Raw genomic sequence first — 21,154 nt, forward strand, 5'->3', positions numbered from 1 at the left:
TGTCATTCCCTAAAAACATGGCTCCCCATGGAAAGCGGAAGCGCTCTGCCCCAAACAAAAATGGCGAGGCGGCCCAAGAGCCTGGCGGAAGTTACCTCCTACCCTCGCGCCCCGCCCCGTCCTGCGGCAGAGGTAGCGCCACGATGGCGGCGGCGACGGCCGGTCCGCTGGCTCTCAAGCGGCCGGAGCTGCGGGATGCCGCCGCGCTGTTCGAGGCGCACGGAGCGGAGGAGATCCGCGGGCTGGAGCGACAAGTACGAGCGGAGATCGAGCATAAGAAAGAGGAGCTGCGGCAGATGGTCGGCGAGCGTTACCGCGACTTGATCGAGGCGGCTGATACCATCGGACAGATGCGGTGCTGCGCCGAGGGACTGCTGGACGCTGTCAGGGCTACGGACCAGTGCTGCGCGCGCCTCCGCCAGCAGAGCCACGCTTCGGCTACGGCCACGTCGCGCCCCTCGCGAGCCCCTCAGGTCTCGTCCCCTTCCCCAAAGCCCCGCCTTCTTTGCGAGCCCCGCCCCCCAGTGTCGCTCTCCCTCCCCCCTCCCTTCCTGCAGCTGACCCACCCCTGTCTGCTTGGGAGGCACCTCGCCGGGCTCTGGGTGGGAAGCACTTATCTCCGGGAATTTCGTTCCCCCCACACCTGCTCTGTGCCCGGCCTAGGAAGGGGCAGGCTGCGGGATGGTGCAGGAGGTCGCGCCTTAATCCCGGCTCCTAGCAAAGTCCCAGTTATAAATTACAGCACAGGTGCGGGTCCGCCAGGGTGAAAGGAAGGAGTTTCCTTGGAGATGACTCTCAGCGTGACTGAAGTTCCAGGCCCGGACCAAAAATGCCAAAGTTAGGTTTAGAGAAGAACTGCCCTGCCTTCAAAAAGTTTACTTCTGCCGAGGGACTACCGATAGCCAGCAATTTTAGAGTGCTGTGATGTTTACAAAGCATTTTATAAATATTATCCCCCACACCCCTGGTAGGGAGGTGCTGCTGCTATTCTCAGTTTATGGGTGCGGACAGTGTGGCTTCTAAGGGCCATCCGACTGAGGAGTGTCTGAGCTTGCATTTGAACTCCGCTCTTCCATACTCTAGTATGCACGTTGCACCCACCTGACTGAAGAATTACGGATAAGTAAACACAAAGGACTGAGGCATATGAGCCGGGAGATCCGGGAAGACCTGTGGGAGCTGGTATGGGGAAGCTTGGGATTCCCAGAGGTAGAGCGAGGAGGAAGTAAGTGCCTTCCAGAAAGCAGAGGGCATGGGGCAGCATTTGGCTGAATTACAGTATGGTTTTAAGGAACAACTTCCAACAACCTAGTTATTTTGACTGTTATAAATATACCCAAATGAAGCTCAAAGATCCTATGAATGAAAATGCTTTGAATCCAGGAAGGATCATTGCTGAGGTGTAGGAAATGATGAGCTGCTTGATTTAGGAAAAATATGGAAAGGCTTGGATTTATGAAGGAAGATGCTGTCCACCTCCAGAGAAAGAGATGAGAGGAAGAAATAAGCATAGGATATTCTTCTGTCTCTCTGTATGAGTTAGGGTATGTTTATAAATATCTTTGTATAGGCACACACAAACACATACTTAATTGTAGCCTGATTTATGTTGGTTACCTGCATTTCCTCTCACCTATTTTCAGCCATTTGCAATTTGGCTTCTGACTTCAATATTCTGCTGAAATTGCTCTCTTACCAGTTGTCCCTTCATTGCCCAATCTAAATGGCCCTTTCCTCAGGCCTCATGGCCCTTAATTCCCTTTCAGCATCTGACATAGCTAGCCACCTTTTTTTCCCACTGCCTTACAAATTACATCATCATTTGTCCTTAGGATAGGAGGAAGGAAGCAAAATAAAGTAAGAAGTACACAACAGAGAATAAGAGAAAACCAAGAAAGCAAAGAAAAGCAAAACAGTTTTGAAAACTACATGTGTTTATTATATAGGTTTTCTTGAAATGGAAATTTATTTTAAATTCACTCTTATGGTCTGCTGTGCATATGGCAATATTTTTCTTTTCTCATGTTGTAAATTGAAAAGTGTATGAAGTGTAAAATGAAAAAGTTTGCAAAAAAAAAAAGTCATATGAAATAAGACAGGAGGGAGGGTGGGGGTCGTTGTGGAGTACTCTTAATGCCAAACAGAGGAGTTTACATGCTAACCCTAGAAGCAATTGGAAGCTACTTTTTGAGTAAGAGAATGACATGGGTAGATCTGTGTTTTAGGAATTTCAATTTACCAGGAGTGTGGAGAATTAATATGAGGGCTGGAAGCAGGAAGGACAGTTAGATCACTGCAGTCGCTTAGACAGAAGGTTAAATTAGGTAGTGGAAAGAAGGGGATGGAAAGGAGAGATGGAGGTAGAAGTGACAAGATTTGGCAAGTAGTTGGATGTGGGATAAGAGAGTAAAGAATCCAGGCAGATGTCAAGATTGAGCACCTAGGTGCAAAATGATGATGTAATTTGTAAGTTCAGAACAGGGGTAAATTTGAAAGGAAAATGAATGGAATTCACCTTTAATTTGTGATATTTCCAAACAGTCTGTTTGAAATGTTCATTATTGATGTTACGCTCTAGTTTAGGAGAATGGGTCTGTATATAATTATCACTGTTATTATCTTTAATTGAACCTATGGAAATTGATGAAGTCATCAAGTGAGAGAATAGAGAGAAAAAAAGAGAGAAGAGTTTTAAAATAAAGACAGTTCATAGGCATGACTTGGATTTTGAACCCTCAGTAAGAGACTGGGATGGAGCAGTCAGGCAGTGGGAAAGATAATCTGAAGAGAATAATGTTACAAAGACTCAAGGAGGACAGAGTACACATGAAGGAAAAGGTGGCTAGCTATGTCAAATGCTGAAAGGGAATCAAGGGCCATGAGGCCTGAAGAAAGGGCCAATCTAGATTGGGCAATGAAGGGACGATTGGTAAGAGAGCAATTTCAGCAGAATATTGAGGTCAGAAGCCAAATTGCAAATGGCTGAAAATAGGTGAGAGGAAGTGCAGGTAACCAACATAAACTTTTTAGTTTTTTCAAGTGAATAAAGATATATGATAATAGCAGAAATAGTGGAATATAATGAAGCTTTTATTTTAAAGGGTGTGAGAAGGAAGGAATGGAAAGTGGGGACAGTCTGCTGGAAAAGATGGGAAGGGCATCAAGGGTATATAAAAGAGTTATCCTTGGTGAAGACAACCAGTGAAGAATAAGAGAAGTAATAGAGGGGGATGATGGGAAAGGTAGCTCCCTGAGAATGACCTTGATTTCTCTTGATAAGAGTGTAAAGGAGAGAACCTTAGCTGAGAGGGGTATTATAGGAAGCTTGAGGAGAGAGGTTTGGAGTAGCACTTGTGGAGAATGAGATAGATCATCATTTGGAGAGTAATAAAGATTGTCTTTTGTGATTAGATGACAAATTTGTACTGGACCTAAGTTACTTGACTTCCTCAGTTTTCTCTAGTTTCATTCTGCTGCAGATGAGGGAAGTGGAATTGGCAGGTGGGAGCAGTTTAGGGTTGGGATTTGTATGTAAAATCTAAGGGTAAGAGATGAGGGAGCCAGGGATTGGAGCTGATTAGCACTCTGTTCTTCTTAAAATTACTTTGTCTTTACTTGTATATTGATGTATTTCTCTATGGGATGCAAATTCTTTGAGAGCAAGGACTTCATTAGGTCTTAGTATTGCCTGTTCCTAACACACTGTGACTAAGTACCTTAGGAATGTTTGAATTGACTTGACTTTTGTGAAATATAGCTGTGGATGAAGCCCATTGGGATTCAAAAGGAGGTTATTTGATTGTGCCTTTAAACACAAATCACTCTGGCTCTCACTGCTTGGCCAATAATAAATCCCAGTCCAAGCTTCATTTACCCATTGGGTTGTGATGGCTTTGAGTAGTCTTAAATAGACTATTTTCGGTTCTGGCCAAAAACTTCCCAGATTGATTCTTTTGTGAAGGCAAAATAGGTGGGCCATCTTTTGTCTCAGTTCTTACCTAGCCGTTAATTACTGAAGGGGTATTGCATCAGACAAACTGAGATCTGGGAAAGACCTTAATCCACAAAGGCCAAGGTCACCCACTGCATCTGGGGCTATTAGTCATCCTCACCTATGTCTAGCTACTGGATTCCAATGACTGGAGGGGAGAGTGAGGCTGCTGGTTTTTCATTATTCTGCCTCACTTAAATTCATTTCATATGCAAGTCAAGATATCTCCCTTGTGATGTCCCTGGTGCTCTTGAGCATGTAGAACCAGAGTCTGGAACACCAAAGTTTTTATTTCTGTCTTTCAGGTGAATCTGATTTTAAAAGTTTAGCTCTTACAAAGCCTTGTAAAGTTGAAAGTATTCTCTTTATTTTGAAATGAAGGACCTTAATTGTTAAACGTGGGTTCTGTAGAGAGTGTATGCTATTATAGCCTATACAATCCCCAGCTTTTAGTTGAGACAGGACACTGATATTGATTAAAGGCAGTCATTTGGACAGAGAAAAGAACTTTCCTGAGAAATCGTAGGCTTAAGCCAAAGTCCAAAGTTCATCAGACCACCAGATCCAAAGAAGGGGAATGGAAAACAAATGGTGGAGCCAGCGACAGTATGTCAAGGCATTATACTTGACATTCTGGAGGGGAAGTATCCTGGTCAGCTTACCCATCAACAAGATAATAGTCTATAATGTAGGATTTCTCCATCCAAGATGTTATTCATTTATGGCATACTGCTAATTATTTTTTAAATTTTTTTAATCACCAAGATTTCTCCCAGCATCCCTCCATCTCCACTCCCCCAAAGATACATCTTATGTAACAGATAACATTTTGCTGAATATGTTGACATGAGAAAAAACACAACATGGGACATAAGGAACTAATTTTTTGATTTTGATTTGAGAAATGAGTTCAATTTTAGATATATCAGAGGAAGACATAAGGATAACCAAATGGAAAGATTTGCTAGAACATGACAGTGAAGATAGGTGCCTAGCAGTCTAAGGGGTGATAGTTGAAACTGAATTTGGATGAGACCTGAGGGCAAAGAAAGAGAATCAGGGTCCAACATTTGGGCCACATTTAAGGTAAAGGAGGAGGAAAAGAAACTCTTGTGAAAAACAATATCTAAAGAGGTAGAAAAAGAACCAGAAGATTTTCTGAGGAACCCAAGGGAGGAGAAATGTTGATACAGCAACCAAGTTGATATTCCTAATGTACATATTTGATTTCCTACTCAGACCTTTTCAGTGGCCCTTGGTTGCCTCTAGGATAAAAGCCTATCTGACATTTAAAACCTTATGTAACCTGGATGCTATCTACCTCTCCATTCTTATTTCTTTGATTGTCTCTTCTTCAGTTAAATTGGCCTGCTAGCTATATATCCCTTCTCCCATCTTTGCCAACCTCCATAGCTGGATTATTCTTTAACCTTCTAACTGGTAGGATCCCCTGATTCCTTCAAAGCACAGCTCAGGAGCCCCCTTCCCTAAGGCCTAGTCATTTTGTACCTTGCCATGTGCTTAGAAATGTACATTTTGGTTTTCCATCAGTAGACGTAAGCTTCCCGAGGGCAAGGGCTGACTTGTTTTTGTCTTCTTATTCCCAGCACTTAGCACAACTTGATCAGTATCTGTTGAACTACTTGGAATCCTGAAGAGAAGTAAAGGAAAATTTGACATAAAGATAGATAAGAGAGGAACTTGACTCTTCTATTATCTGCTGTCTATGGAACTGAGTGAGGGGAAGTGCTGAATCCTGAAGTTCCACAGAGCCCAGCTTCCATGCCCCTCAGAGTAGATTAGAATGCAGCCTCCATAATCTGGGTTTGGGGCCTAAAGTTAGTCCCCAGGCTTCCCACTGAGTCACAAAAGTTAGGCTCCCCCATGTTCTCCATGTCTCCTGCAGCCCCAGCAGCCTTCCCAGGAGAAGTTCTACAGCATGGCTGCCCAGATCAAGCTGCTCTTGGAGATTCCTGAGAAAATCTGGAGCTCCATGGAAGCCTCTCAGTACCTGCATGCCACCCAGCTCTACCTCCTGTGCTGCCACCTTCATGGCCTGCTCCGACTGGACTCCACCAGCGGCTCCTACAGCCCCGTTCTCGCCCGGTTCCCAATACTGGTGCGTCAGGTGGCGGCAGCCAGCCACTTTCGGTGAGTCGTTAGTGCAGAAGAATCACTTCATGGGTTAATTCTGGGGCCTCCCAATTTGTGGGTTCTTGCTTTTCTCTTGTTCTGTCATCCATGGCTCTTAGTTGTGTTGGGGTTTTGCTCTTGGACTAGTTTAAAATCCCATTTCCCTTTGTGGTTCTCCTTGTCCTTTCCATTTTATTTTTTCCTAGGTCAACCATTCTGCATGAAACCAAGATGATACTCAGATGCCAGACTGTGTCTGACCAGGCTGTTGCCGAGGCCTTGTCGTCAGTCATGTTGCTGGAAGACAGTTCTCCCCGCCAGGCCCTCACGGATTTCCTGTTAGCCAGAAAGGCAGCCATTCAGCAGCTTCTCAATCAGCCCCACCATGGTAGGCACAGCTTATTTCCCTTTGAGATTTGATTCTCAGAAGCTGAGAGAGAGAATCATTTCTCTGAGATTATTTGGGACCACAGACTTTCACAGATGTGTACTTAAAATGAAATTTCTGTCAATTTTAGTATAAGAAGATGCTTTCTTGTAGGTGCTGGCATTAAAGCGCAGATTTGTTCACTCGTGGAGCTGCTGGTCACCACTCTGTACCAAGCCCATGCCCTCTTCTACACCTTGCCCGAAGGTGTGCTGCCCGATCCCTCCCTGCCCTGTGGAGTTCTCTTCTCTACTCTGGACTCTGTCACAAGCCAGAGGCTTGCAGGTAAGCTCCTGATCAGCTTCCTTAATGGCATAATGATATCACTCCATTTCAAATCTAATTTACTTCTCTTTCAAACAGCTTCCTTATTACATCTGTTTTCCAATATACTTTTAAGGCTTCTCTTTCAAGGGCATTAGAAATCATAAAGCCAAAAGAGACCTTACGATGTCATTTTGGTTCATCTCCTTACCACTAGCACCACTAGCACAATTTAAATGCAAGAGGAGTTTCAATTACTATCTCCAGAGAGTATTTGAAGGACACAAGAGTTTGTTTTTTAAAATATCAGGTTAAATTTAGATTTTTTTTTACATTTGAATTTGTATCTATCATTCCAAAGCATTATTCACCCCAGTATTCTTTTCCTAAATTTTTATTTTTTTCATGTTCTCTGCTTTACTGGGAATCATTTTGTCAAAGTTAGTAGAGTTGTGGATTAGCTGGAATGTGTGTATGCATGAGCATGTGTGTATCAGAAAGGGGGAGGGACAGAAAGGGAGATAAAGGGGATAGTGTGTGGGTGTAGTTGTTGGGGAGACCTGTAACTCATTCTTGTACCTTTGTTTCCCACCTCAAGAATTGATGATTTCATTCATCCTCACTAATTCTTTTCATATCTGCCTAGAGGAAGGGGAAGATTGGACATCTATTTATTAGGCTTAAACTATTGTTGACTAATAGGTTTCATCTGTTTAGGGAAAGGCATCGTCAGTGTCTTGCAAGAGATGAAGTTGTGTAGCTGGTTCAAACATCTCCCAGCCTCCATTGTGGAGTTCCAGCCAACTCTTCGGACTCTTGCACACCCCATCAATGAGGAGTACCTGAAAGACACCCTACAGAAGTGGATCAGCATGTAAGCTGCGAGGGAGAAGTTTAGGCTGGCGGCCTGTGGCTCTGTGATGCAGAGTGGGTGATGTTGAACTTGCAGCATAAGAACATAGGCATGTGACCTGCCCTAAAGCATGTCTCTGTCCTTAGTCTGGGGAGGGGGGGAGAGCAGCACATCTATGAAGGGTTATGTGAGAAAGAGACTACTCATTGAGGGGACTCAAAAGAAAATGGCTATGTTGCAGGTGTCATGAAGACATCAAAAGTGGGATCACCAATTTGCTGGTTTATGTGAAGAGCCTGAAAGGCCTGGCCGGCATTCGGGATGCTGTGTGGGAGCTGCTCACCAGTGAGTCCATGAGCCGCAGCTGGGAGATGGTGTGCCGGCGCCTTCTGGACAAGCGCCTCTCCTTCTGGGAGGACCTGTTGCAGCAGCTGTTTCTGGACCGATTACAGGTGAAGGGGGTAGGGGAGTTTTAAAAACTTGGACTGATGCTAGCATTAATATAGAAAATATTTGTGAGATTGAATTAAATGTCTTTTATGTGCAAGACACTGTGGTAAGGCCCTGGCAGATACATAGAATGGAAAATTGTCTCTGCTGTCAAAGTACTTTCATTCTCCTGAGTTTTAAAGTCTATGTCATAAAGAAAAGTGTTTGAGGTGGAAGAGAATGCTAATAACTAGAAAATTCAGTAAAGGCTTTATGCAAAAACCAAGACTTCTGAGAGAGGGAAGTGGGGAAGGAATAGCATGTTGTGCTGAGGGAACAGGAATAAGCTAGTTTGACTAGAAACTGGGATAGAGGTGAAGGAAAGATACCCAGAGAACTGGGAATGGTGATTTCTGAGGCTTTCTCCCAGAAATCTGATAGGGATTCTTTCTCGTTCTCTCTTAGACGCTGACAAGAGAAGGCTTTGACTCTATCTCCAGCAGCTCTAAACAGCTTCTGACCTCAGCTCTGCAGGAGCTTGAAGCTAGTTCCAGCACTTCCCCCAATAAGCAGGTTCAGTTTGAGCACAACATGTCTCTCTTTCTCTGGTCAGAGAGTCCTTCTGATTTGCCTTCAGATGCTGCGTGGGTCAATGTGGCGAACCGGAGCCAATGTGCCAGCAGCGGCCTCTCCATGAAAGCTCAGGCTCTCAGTCCCTACGTACAGAGCTTTTGTCTTGCCCTGGATTCCAAACTGAAGGTCAAACTGGATGACCTCCTGTCGTACCTTCCTTCAGATGCACCCAAGGAGGCCTCGGGTATACAGACCAAGAATTCTGCTTTTGATAGATACTCAGATGCTGGCACTGTGGAGGGAATGCTCCGAAACCACTGTGCAGCCTGCATTGAGCAGATCGTGGCATGTGTGCGTACTGAACTGCAAGGGGCTGAAGCTGTACTGCGAGGGCCAGTCCAGACCATCAGTCGTTCCAAGCTCTCCTCAGTCTTGTTCATGGCCAGACTCTGCCAGTCCCTTGGAGAACTATGTCCCCATCTTAAACGATGTATTTTGGGCAAATCAGGCAGTTCAGAGAAACCCACAAGGGAGCCTCGGTCTATGAAGAAACAGATGAAAGGAAAAGCTCAAGAAGTGAATCCTATTCTAGCAAAATGGCAAGAAGTGAAAGAGCAGCTCCTAGAGCAAAGTCTGCTAGGATATCGCCTCTGGAGCACAGCCATCACAAACGTATGTAGATGGGGAGAGGAAGGGAGGAAGGAAAGAACTTACTCTCACATTATGTTAAAGGAAATAAGACACAGACACACACACACACACACACAAATAATAGTGATACAAGGAAGAATGTGATTAAGTGTTAACAAAAGTTACTTCCAGCTGGGATTATTAGGGAAGATTATATGGAAGAGGTGGCAATTGAAGTAGGCCTTAGGATTTCAGCAGATGAAAGTACACAAAAAAGAATTTCAGGTATAAGGAATAAGTATAATGGGAAACCTCAGACTAAAGTCTTAAAAGGATTGTTAAACTGGTGCAATTTCGCTGGAGTTCTTTCATTGGAACCAGGTTTGGCAGGGGCAGTCTTTGAATATAAGGTTAGATATTGGGGAGCTACTGTAGGCTTTTTACCTGAGAATGTTTTCAGATATGTGCATTAAATTGATTAATCTAGCAGTAGTAGTGAGGAAAGAGCACATGTAGTTCAGAATGGACATGCTGGGAGCCACAGAGAAGTGGCAGTGGAGATAAAACATTGGGGACCACTGTGAGATTTCAAGTATGACTTCACAAGACTTAGTATGTGTGGGTAGACATGAAGAGGAGACATCAGAGGTGACCCTAAGGTTCTAAGCCTTGCTAATTTAAAACCTAGCTCAGGATGGGATATTTGGGAGCTGCCAAGAGATGTTCAGGGTCAACTCCCAGGTCTGTTCTGTTCTGGCACCAACATCTCGGTTATCTTGTCCTTGTCACATTCCCTATACTGCTTTGAATTTCCCTTGCAATTACTTTTTTCAGATTATACCTCCTCTAGGTCTATAGTAGTAGGCCAATTGGTCTCCTTGTCTCCATCTCTTTCCATTCAATCCATCCTATACACTATTTTACTAGACTAGTCTTCCCAGTAAGGGTAAGGAGGTGAACCTCCATGGGCTTCCCACTGCCTAAAGAGCAGGACTGTTGATAAAAGATTTGGGCTTGTCTGTATGGAAGGCTAAGGGAAATTACAGATGAAAAAGAGCAAGCTAAGGATAGAAGCCTTGGGAAATGGCAGCATGTTGGGAGGGAGGACTAAGTTACTCGCATCTGACATAACTAGCATTGAGTAAGTAGGTTAATCGGGAGAGTCTTGTGGCAGAAGTTAAGAGGGGACAGAGTATCAAAGAGGGAAGAATTATCAATGGTAGAGGGAAGAATTATCAATGGTAGAAGTATAACTGCTAGTTGAGGCATGCATGAGTTGATGGAGAGGAGATACAGTGGAAAAGAGAACAGTGGAAAAGAGAAAGTAGTGGTTTGGGATTGGGGTAGGATCTTGTTTTGAAGGATAGGAGAGACTGTGTAGAGAAAGGGAAGAGCCAGTGGAAAATATTGAGGATGGCCTTCATCAGGATGGTTGATTTTATTCTTGGTATAAAGAGGCCTTCCTAGTCCCTAGTCAAGAGAATCTTGAGCACTTTGAGGGAATTAGACAAAGTTTACTCTTACTTGTTTTTTCTTACCAGCCTATTTAAATGCAAGACCTGTTTTGTTTTTCCCCTAATATATCATTTCTATTTAGCACCATGACCTTAAGAACCTTTATGCCAAGAATAATGAAGTCATTCAACAGGAGCTACTTCAGTTTTTCAACTTTACATCTTTTTGTCTCAGAGCAAGGTGGCCTCTTTTAAGGCTAATCTTTCCACTTCTGCTTTTGATCCCATCCATTCCCATTTTGAGGACTTGGCTCCAATCAACCACCCTGACAAAGGACAACCTCATAATTCTCCTCCATTGGCTCTTACCCTTCTTCAAAACAAGATCCTACCCCAAACTCAAATTGTTCCTTTAATCAGTGGAAAATGTGGGGTCCCTTCTGGGGATTAGGGGGTTTCATTTCCCATTTTTCTTTTTAGAACATGTTCTTTTCCAAAATATCTGTATTGTTTTTAACTCTATGTAATAACAAGAACATACCATGCTACTTCTGAGAACTAAAGAACAAAGCAAAGTGGTTATTTACTCAGACTCAACCTGTGACTAGATGCCTTTTCTTATTCACTCATACCCACCCTGGATATGTTAGATGTTCCATTAAGTCTCTGTTTGCCAGGTCCTGGTTCATGATTTCACTCGGTCATTACTTCTTCATAATGCTGGCTCCATCCTAGCTATGGCCACAAACTGGGATGAACTAGAAATCCAGGAGGAGACAGAAACCGGGAGCAGTGTAACATCCAAGATTCGACTGCCAGTACAGGTGAGGTTGTCACTCCTCCCCTTCCCCCCCTCCCTCCCCCTGCCTCGGGTAAATGGGGTTAAGTGACTTGCCCAGGGTTCCAGAGTTAGGAAGTGTTAAGTGTCTTTAAGGCATATTTGAACTCGGGTTCTCCTGACTTCAGGGCTGGTGCTCTATCCACTGCACCCCCTAGCTGCCCCTAAGGTCAAGTCACTTTTAAATGAGCCACAGTTAAGAATGAGGCATAGGAGAAGAAACAACAAATCTGGGGTTCAGATCCTGGTGCATTCTTGGACACATGACCACCTTTCTGAACTATACTTAAGTTTTCATCAAAATTAAATTTCTTAAACTACATCAAAATTGAATTTCTTAAACTACTACCTTTTAAAGTTGTAGGGATACGTATGTGTGAAAGCGCATCTTACTGCTAAAATGTAAACAATCATATTGCAAAATCATCTATGACAAAGAGAAAGTGATTTATTATAATTAACCAGTGAGGCACAATGTGCCAGAGCACATGGTTAGGTAGTGAAAGAGAAACTGGGCATTGTTTCCTTTAGAAGGAGCCAAAATAACATCTTGTAGGGAATAAGTTCCAAGTAATTGTTTGCCAGTTGCCAATTTTCCCATACTCCTGGAAAGCATGGCTTCCCAAACAAGCAAGATTCTACCTTGTCTGAAAATTGTTTTGAGGAGACTTGACAACAATGACCCCCCCCCCCCCTTCACAAAGGCCTTTTGTAAAGTACCTGTGTGACAAATTTCATTTTATTGTTCTGGCTGTGCTGTGAAGCAGAGTCCTGGAGTGGTATGTGGGGCAGATAGTTGATTTGAAAGATCAAGTCCCAATTACATTAAAAGAAGCCTTCTATTTGCTAAATCCATCCTACTTTGCCAATGACCCATTTTGATAGCTTGCCAATTCCTTTCTAAATGGCAGTATTTGATTCTTGTAGCCATCCTGGTATGTCCAATCCTTCCTCTTCAGCCTGTGTCAAGAAATAAATCAGGTTGGAGGCCATGCCCTGCCAAAGGCAACACTGCAGGAGATGCTAAAGGGGTGCCTGGTTCAAGTATTAGCAGGCTATGAAAAGCTTTCTGAAGAGAAGCCAACAAAGGTATGTTGTGGAGCTCATTTCTGTCTTTAACACGTATTGTGCTTCAGGAGATCTGATGGGGAGTTAAGACATAGAAGCCCTAACTTTCAGACATGCTTGGCAATACCCTTGGGTACATTCGGGTCAGGCATCAATTATTATAGAACATCCAAATACCTTTGCCCAACCATGAGTTTTCTAGTTAATTTAGCATTTTAAAAAATTTAAACCAATCTCCATGTATTCCTTCCTTAGCCATACTTGATAATGATCAAATTCAGCCCTTGGTTCCATCTTTGCCACTAAGTAATTCTTAGAATTATTTAGGAGCATCCAGCTTCCTTTACCTTTATTAGCTATGCTTGTTTTTTATAGCAGAGAAGTTCTTCTTTTCCACATCTTAGTTCTTAAATTGTCATGTAGGAGTCATTTGATCTGCCAATATAGATGAAAAGCTTTCAGTCCATTGCCAGTCTGAGTAGCTCTTGATCTTGATCTTGGAGTAAATCTTGGTTTAACTCAGACCAAGTTCTAATTTTTTTTTTTTAAATCTAGAATTTGGAATTCTAACTTGCCTGAGACTAATTCTGGACTAGTCTCTAAACTTTTTAACTTCTTTGTAAATTACATATGTGCTACTGCACCAATTACGTATATTACAAAACTTACACAAAAATGGAAATCATGGAAGAGTTAGATGAAATATTTGACCTAGAGACAAGTGAACTACTGAAAATGATCAAGTAGGGGTTCAGACCTGAGGCTTCTGGCAAATCGCTGGCATTTACACATTAAGTGATTTGAGGGTGAGACAGGAGGCTGTTGCAGTAGTTCAGGTGAAGTGATAAGGGCGGGGTTGGCTTTCTGAACAGGGAAAGACAGAAAAGATGTGGCAGTAGAAACAGCAAAATATGTCAATGATTGGATATATAGGGGGAGGAATCAAAAATTTTGAAGGTAGTGTGGACAGTAGTTGAAAACTTGGAAGAGTTTGTGGAGGGGGAAAAAAGCAATGAGATATTTGATCTTTCACAACTCCTTCATTTCTGCTTATTTTGGTGGTTCATTGTCCCTTATAAAATGAAGTGGAAGGGGGTGGCAGACTACGTATTCACCCTCTACAAGATACAGGGAGAAGGAGTCATGGCATTTTCTCAGTAACACCCTCGTGGGCTGCTATTTCCCTTCAGAAGTGACACCTGGCCTCAGGAAGATACAGATATATCTATAGGTGGGGCAGGGATGCAGTGTCTTCCTGTGTTCAGATGTGTGTCAGATATCACCCTAGGTGACACCACCAAGTTAATGACTGCTCAGTATGCCCATCTAATATCTCATTTCTCTTCATGTTTGGGGAAAACAATTGCAGAAAGAAGGTATGTTCCCAATGACCCAGAACAGGGCGCTGCAGTTGCTTTATGATCTACGTTACCTCAATATTGTGCTGACAGTCAAAAGTGAAGAGGTGAAAAGTAGTCGAAGTAAACAGGACTCCAGGTAAAATACCTTACCCATTCCTAAAAGGCCGTTTTAGGAATGGGATAAAGGGGAGAAGTCATGTTGGAAGTTAATAAGTGCCCACATTGCTAATGAAAACAGTGGTCACGTGGAAGCTGACTAAATTTCAGCTACCTGTAATTTGTGTATGGTTGGTGTGTAGATTTATCTGAATTATCATCTATCACAAGTCTGTAATGTGGCTGTCTTTCCCCCAAAATTAACACCACAGAATGTCGCCTGAATTGAACACTATAGTCTCGAGGTGAATTATATAGTCTCGAACACTAAGTGTCTCGAGGTGAATTAAAATTGTGGATGGCTACTCTGCATCCACCGGTGGGAGGAAGGTGAGCTGCCATTTAAAAAGCAAAAACAAAATCTCCAGTACTGGATTTTTCTAGGACATGTATAGGTTTTTATAATAGCTTTCTTTTCAGAATACTGAAAAAGCAATTCTCATTCCAATCTTTTTCTTTTCCAGAATCGAAAAAGTAACAGACTTCTTAGAAGGTCTCATTGATCCGTTTGACCTAGATGTCTTTACACCACACCTAAACAGCAACCTTAATCGCCTGGTCCAACGAACCTCGGTAAGTCAATTCAGAAGCAAGTTGTGTGTGGGAGGCTCAGATTACAAAATAAGTCAAAGCATTTGGCAGTATACATTAACAGCTGCCTCTCAGCTGGAGAGAATAGGGTTGGAAAAGCAAAGCAAGTCGTCATTCTAGTGAGAGGTGAGCTCCATGTTATAGCAGATAGTAAGCTTCAAGACAAGGTCAAGTTTAAATGTTAATCAGATGATCATTACAAAATCCTCCCCAAGTGGCTGAATCAAAAGAACAAAATGCAAACATAAATTCCTAGGATCTGTGGTAAGAAATTGTGAGAGTATGCTATTCAACCCAAGGTAGAAAAAAGCTGATTAGAGCCACTATTTAACTGAAAATGGAGCAGTATATGCTAAGAAGCTTGAAATCCAGCCTTTGGAGGATTAACAAGTTAATTAAATTACTAAGTCACCATCTTAATTTGACCTGTTTTTAAAATTTCCCAGGTTCTATTTGGATTGCTAACTGGTACAGACAATCAGTTTTCTGCTCGGAGCAGTACTTTCAACTCCCAAGAACCCCATAATATACTGCCTCTGGCATCGAGTCAGATCAGGTATACTTTCATTAGAAACTTCATCTAAGACCTGGGGTGTTTCCTGGTGCCTCCTCTGAAACCTCCTTATTCTACCTTTCAGGTTTGGACTTCTTCCACTTAGCACGACTAGCACAAGAAAGGCTAAGTCGGCTGGCCGAAGCACAGAACCCAAAGACCAGGTTAGCCAGCACAGCATCTGAAGCTTATGTCCAATGGCTCTCCCTTCCCCACTTTCTATAGAACCTTTGGGGGAATCTCCCTCTTAAATACTAAGAAAGAACTAAATGACAACATGCACTAATGCTGCATTTAATGGTGGTGTGATACAAGAACAAGATCTTATCTTGAGCTGATGTTTAAAAAGACGATCATGTTTAGACATTGAAGCAGCCTCACAGTGGAGATAGTATTTTAGGCTGCTTAATACTATAGAAAATTCTGCAAAAGACAGTATGGAGTTTTATTTAGTATACTAGGAAAGGGGTTGGAGTTACATAGCCAGCCCCAGAAAATGGTTGTACTTGTTTGGAAAACGGGGGAAAAAAAAAAAACATTTTATCCTAGTCATGGTTTCATCCTCCACAACCTTGTTAGGAGGAAGTAGGAAACTTATTGCTTTTTCAAGCCATCCCAGTAAAGCCTGCAGCTATCTTATTCTTTCCTCATTCTCTGCAGACCTTCTTCCTAAAAACTTTTCGATCTCACACGTTTTTTAAAGGGTGGTGAGAGAAAGAGAAAATACTCCCTCCCCCAAGACTAATTAGATTTCAATTTGAACAAAATCATGCCCATTCCAAAGATGGTTTACCTCTGGTGAAAACTTCCTCCTTCAAGTGTCTGTGGCAAATCTTATTCATGTTAAAGGAGCCAGCAGGGGGAAGGAAGTATATTTTAAACTTGTTCTTTTCCTTAAAAGTCTGACTTACTAGTTCTGTCTGTCATCACACAAGTAAAGGTTAATACAGTCAGAGTTTCTTCAAATGCAGTCTTTTTCTAACCTTACCCTAGAGGGGAAGGTCCTCTCACTAGCAATCCCAATAGTTTTTTAAGATCTGCTTTTATGTGCTGGATGGCGTTCAGAAGACTGGAGGTGGGTAAGCAGGTAAGAGAATCCTGGTAGAATCTAAGGCACTTTCCTTTCAATCTAATGGCAGGTTGTACTCCCAACACTCTCCAGAGCAGATGATGACATGATGCGTCCTGGTTCCTTGTTCAGACAGCTTGTCACAGAGGAGGAAGACACATCTACACCATCTCTTTTCAAACTTAGTTGGCTCTCTAGTATGACTAAATAAAATGAAGCAATTTATCAGGACATACCTCTCCTTTTCTAAATAAATATTACCATGTATTTATTAGTGCCTCTGCTAATTTGTTTCTAAGTTCCACCAATTGTTGTGGTTTCAATGAGGGAATGTGGCCCTCTATTAGAAGGTACTTCAAATAGTAAATTGAACCTAAGCTAACACAAAGTTCTACAGTACCTGTTACCTTAAACACCAGCTCAGGTTGCTTAGTCTTTACCATTAGTCATTTGTGCCTTACTAGACACGATAGGTGGAATTATCACAAGATCACTCAAGCTGTACGTACATTTGTGTCTGAAACAAAGGTTACAAATACAGTACAACTGTATTTCAAAACTGTGCAGTGTTTGCTAAGAAGCTGGAAATCTAGCCTTTGGAGGATTAATGATATAGAAATCAGGGTTCAACAAAGTATCTAAAGACATTCTCCCTGGAATGCAAACACTTTACATAGCGAAGAGAAGAAGACATTGTAGGGAGGGTGTTTCCATTTTACAAAGTCTAATCTAATAAGCTTGGTCTAATTTTTCTCCCCCTGTAACAGGGGAAATTAGTTTCAATAGGACATCTGCATACTGAGAGGTAGTATGGTGGCCAGCTTCAGTCAGACAGAAGCGAGCTCTTTTATACTTTGGGAAAGAAAACTAATGTTTTTCATGCAAACTAGTCCTTACTAGTTCACTGAATTTTTAAAAAATCTTTTAAAATTTGAGGACGCCAAGTTTTAATTGGACTCCTTGCACAAAAGAGTAAATTTCCAATTGGTTTCCAAATCCAAAAATGGAGCCATATGGACTCTTAACATGCAGATGCGGTTTTCTCCTACCGTCACCTTCATTGGGATGACACCACCCTGAAAAGAATCCCATAAAAATGGCTTCAAAGCCTCTCTGAAATTGCAATAGTGCAGCAAAACCACAAGTAAACAAATGCCTGCTAACCTGTTATTTCAAATATAGACTGAAAAGCCAACAGGCATATTTTGTGCAATTTTTTAACAAACTTTTTAAGTTGAAATATCAAATCTGCACAGTGCTGTCCCTTCACAGAAGGCAAGGAACTGCTAGTTCATCATGTAGGAGGTCGTCCTCGGTGCTGTAGGCTATAAAAATGTGCCTCCTTCAGAATCTGGTTGATGTGGAAGTAAGGGCCTTGGCATAGTGCAGACTGCTCCTGTAAGGACTGAGGGGTATTAGGGCTGGATCCGGTAATTATCTGGTTTAAGCTGCTTTCTTGAACACTTCCCCTGTCTGGGCTATTGATGCTGCTGCTGGTACTACTGCTGCTGCTGCTACCACCACTGTCACTGCTTGAAGACTAGAAAACAAGAGAAAAGAGAGAAGAAGGTTAATGGCAATAATATTACCTTCTGCTTGTACTCTTCCTTTCATACTCAGAACATTTATAAGAACCCATCTTGTTCCCCCCAAACCCCTTTGATGTGCTACTTTTACCACCCATTACAATAACATATATAAGAAAAGAAATTCTGGACCTCCAGGGAGAAATTTCAGTCACTGGGATCACATTATAGTATCAAGTAATATTCCAACCATCATAAAAAAAAAGGAAGGAGAAAAGGGAAAGAAGCAAAAAAAAAAAAAAAAAGTTGAGCGAAAGTAAAATAAAGCAACTTTTGCCACATTTTTGCAGTTCTTACCTGATCACGAACTATACTACACTAATATGATAATGCAAGAAATATATTTTGCTCAATCATTAGTATAATTTCAGTAGTCTGTGGAAAAAAAAATGTCATTTCTGTTTGGCAATAATTTTGCTACTTACTTCCTCCCTTCCCAGTTTTTAAACTGGACTCAGCTGATTCAGTGCTTCCTGCTTGATATCATATGGAACAATATCTGACATTATTATTAGATCTGATTCTCAATATTAGGTCTCTGAAAAGAGGTGTTCCAACAGAACTCATTTCAAAATTAGGTTATTATATTTCTTAAGTAACTAGGTTAGAACATTTATTCCATTCCTAAGATACAAATTTTTAACAATCCAATATCAAAAACCTTAAAGCATGTCAATACTATCAACATAAACAAGGAAAGAAAACCTAAGAAATTTAAGATTTTAATAATGATCCTATACATAATGAAATTTAAACTTTATAACCATCTTCAATCTGTATTCCTTTTGAGTTCCTTGAGAGACAGAAATGAGGATATTTAAGGAAATCTTTGTTTTGCTGCTCTTTCATGAGAGTTGGTAAACAGTGGCTTACCTACCATTTAATTTCGAAATGTCATCTATGTATGTACAATTAAAAAAAAATAAAAAATTTTAATTATGTCAAGTTCAACATATATACATGACCATTTGTAATAGCATGGATGACAATTAGGAAAAGTGTCATATTTATATATGACAATAACAGAACAACTCAAGTTCCACCAGTTAATCTGTGTCTATCCAACACACATTACACCAATTTTAACTACAAGAAGCCAAGCAAATTAAGAAGAAAAAGGTTTTTTAAGCTCAAGAAAATAAGCCATCTGAAGATAGGTTGAAGTATTTATCCACCATTAAGAAGTGACAGTATTATTAGCTGTAAAAAGGAAATTCATACATATGTGGACTTTACACATAATTTTAAAATGACCAAGTCAAAATAAGACATTTTCACTACAGGAATATATATCCTAGACTATGTCTGCTAGAGACTCCATTTGAACAGACCCCTGGGTTAATGAATAGTAGTCACAAAGTAAGTTTGCTACACTGGATAAGAAACCCACCGCACAGAACACTTTGTTTCCTCTTAGTCTGTTTTCTTTACTGTTTTTCGTTACGGGTGCTGTCTGAAAATTAAGGTGAGAACTATAATCAGTTTCTAATCAAGTTTCATATTAAATTATAATATATCAAAGATTACAACTAAAACGACAAATTTGGTAACTCTTGGTGAAAAAGTAATACCTATTTCAAAACTGTAAAAAAATACACTCCCAAATATAGCAAACTTCAGCAAATTCAATTTAAGTCGCACACTTGTGCACCACTGAAAATATTCCATGACTAAAGATATATCATTAATTTAGATCAACTATTTGTGAATTTAAACTACAAAAAAATTCAGTTTATTACAACAGCATAAAGAAAAGTTGAGAACAATCATCTTCAAAACTTTTCAATTTCTAAAAGAATTTTGGAGGTACATTGTATACAAATGGATGTACCTAATTAATTTTTTTATTTTAATCAATGAATAGAAAGACTTATGTAGTTGTGTCCTCTACTTGGTAACTATTACTTACTATAGGGATTAAGTGATAGTAATTAAACTACATTTAGATGAATTTCTAAGGTTTCTAGAATCCTATGAAACCTTTTATCATTCCTTAAAAGAAAACAAAAAACCCCCAACTCCACTCTACAAGCATTACTGCTCCCTATAGCTATCCCCAAGAGATGTTGTTTCACTACTAAATCATGTAAAACATTATAGCCAAATTCAATCATCTATTTTTAACATTGTTCCTGTGGAACTAATCAGAATTTTTTTCATATATTTTCCTGGAATCAACTGCAGATTTAAGTGAAATGTACAATATAGTTCTGATTTTGCCCCAAATTGGTACAAATCAATATTTATTTATTAAGGATCTATAATGTGTAAAGCACCAAGCTATGAAAAATGGGTCAATAGTAGTTTATAAGACAAATACAACTATAATATATAGTATTAGACAATATATACATTATGGAGAGACAAAAGTATTCAAAAAAGATGCAAGAAAAGCTCAGTGAACAAAAGACAACATGTATATTGAGCTTTTAAAGAATAAATAGGAATTATAAATAAGCAAAAGGGAAGGGAAGCTATATATTTCAGACATAGAATATCTTGAACAAAAGTAGGGAGGTAAAAAGGAGGGCAGAGAGTATTCAGTGTAGCTGGAACAAAGTACAGGTAAATGAAAAAAGCTAGTAAGACAGGTTAGACACCTCAAAGGCCTAAGATTTTACTCTGTAGATAATTTAGAATTAATGAATACTAGGAATGACACAATCTAGGCAGGATAAAGACTTTCTAGCAGTTAATAAGAATGGTTAACAGCAGAGAAGGAAAGTTACACTTGTCCAGGTAGATAATGATAGTGATGGCTATAAGAACAAAAAGTAAGGGAAATATGTGAGAGAGATGTTATAAAGGTAGAATTGTCATAACATGGTAAAATATTACGATAGGTAGGTGGTGCTATGGAAACATTATTGGAGTCAGGAAGATGTGATTCCAATTCTGCCACTTCCTAATTGTACGACCCAGACAAGTCACTGTAAACCTGTTTTGGCTTCGGTTTCTTTGTCTATAAAAGGCATAATACCTACACCCCAATGTTGTAATAATCAGATGAGATCAAGCTCATATAATTAAATTATCAGTTTCAAGAGGGAATGCAGCCTAAAAAGATTACCCCAATCCTCACCCTCAAAGGTGAAGAACTAGGCAGAATGCTAGTGTCTGTCAAATAAAATGGTTAAGTATTGAGAAAGAAGATACTGAGTGAAATTAATGAATACAA

The 21,154-nt window shown here is 40.8% G+C and overlaps 2 protein-coding genes across 5 annotated transcripts in view; one reads left to right on the forward strand and one right to left on the reverse strand.

The window, feature by feature from the left end:
* On the forward strand, positions 1 to 17,487 carry COG1 (component of oligomeric golgi complex 1). The gene is made up of 14 exons (XM_003768542.4): positions 1 to 473; positions 5,898 to 6,142; positions 6,331 to 6,512; positions 6,666 to 6,836; positions 7,533 to 7,689; positions 7,910 to 8,120; positions 8,563 to 9,342; positions 11,432 to 11,578; positions 12,520 to 12,681; positions 14,030 to 14,157; positions 14,642 to 14,750; positions 15,215 to 15,324; positions 15,407 to 15,485; positions 16,461 to 17,487. Exons 1-14 carry the CDS (start codon positions 18 to 20, stop codon positions 16,599 to 16,601), a joined length of 3,078 nt encoding a protein of 1,025 aa, XP_003768590.3. The 5' UTR covers positions 1 to 17; the 3' UTR covers positions 16,602 to 17,487.
* FAM104A (family with sequence similarity 104 member A) overlaps positions 15,603 to 21,154 on the reverse strand; it is a 26,459-nt gene continuing 20,907 nt past the window's right edge. For 2 of the 4 annotated variants that reach the window (XM_023502577.2, XM_031965735.1), the window contains exons 3-4: positions 19,367 to 19,429; positions 15,603 to 17,930 (exon numbers count right to left, since the gene is read on the reverse strand). In XM_023502577.2, the coding sequence (XP_023358345.1) occupies positions 17,685 to 17,930; positions 19,367 to 19,429 (309 nt within the window). In that variant the 3' untranslated portion in view covers positions 15,603 to 17,684. The remainder of the gene's footprint in view (positions 17,931 to 19,366; positions 19,430 to 21,154) is intronic. The other 2 variants (XM_023502578.2, XM_031965736.1) reach the window with 1 other exon arrangement.

This window comes from Sarcophilus harrisii, chromosome 4, assembly GCF_902635505.1.
Source record: "Sarcophilus harrisii chromosome 4, mSarHar1.11, whole genome shotgun sequence".
Taxonomy (NCBI): domain Eukaryota; kingdom Metazoa; phylum Chordata; class Mammalia; order Dasyuromorphia; family Dasyuridae; genus Sarcophilus; species Sarcophilus harrisii.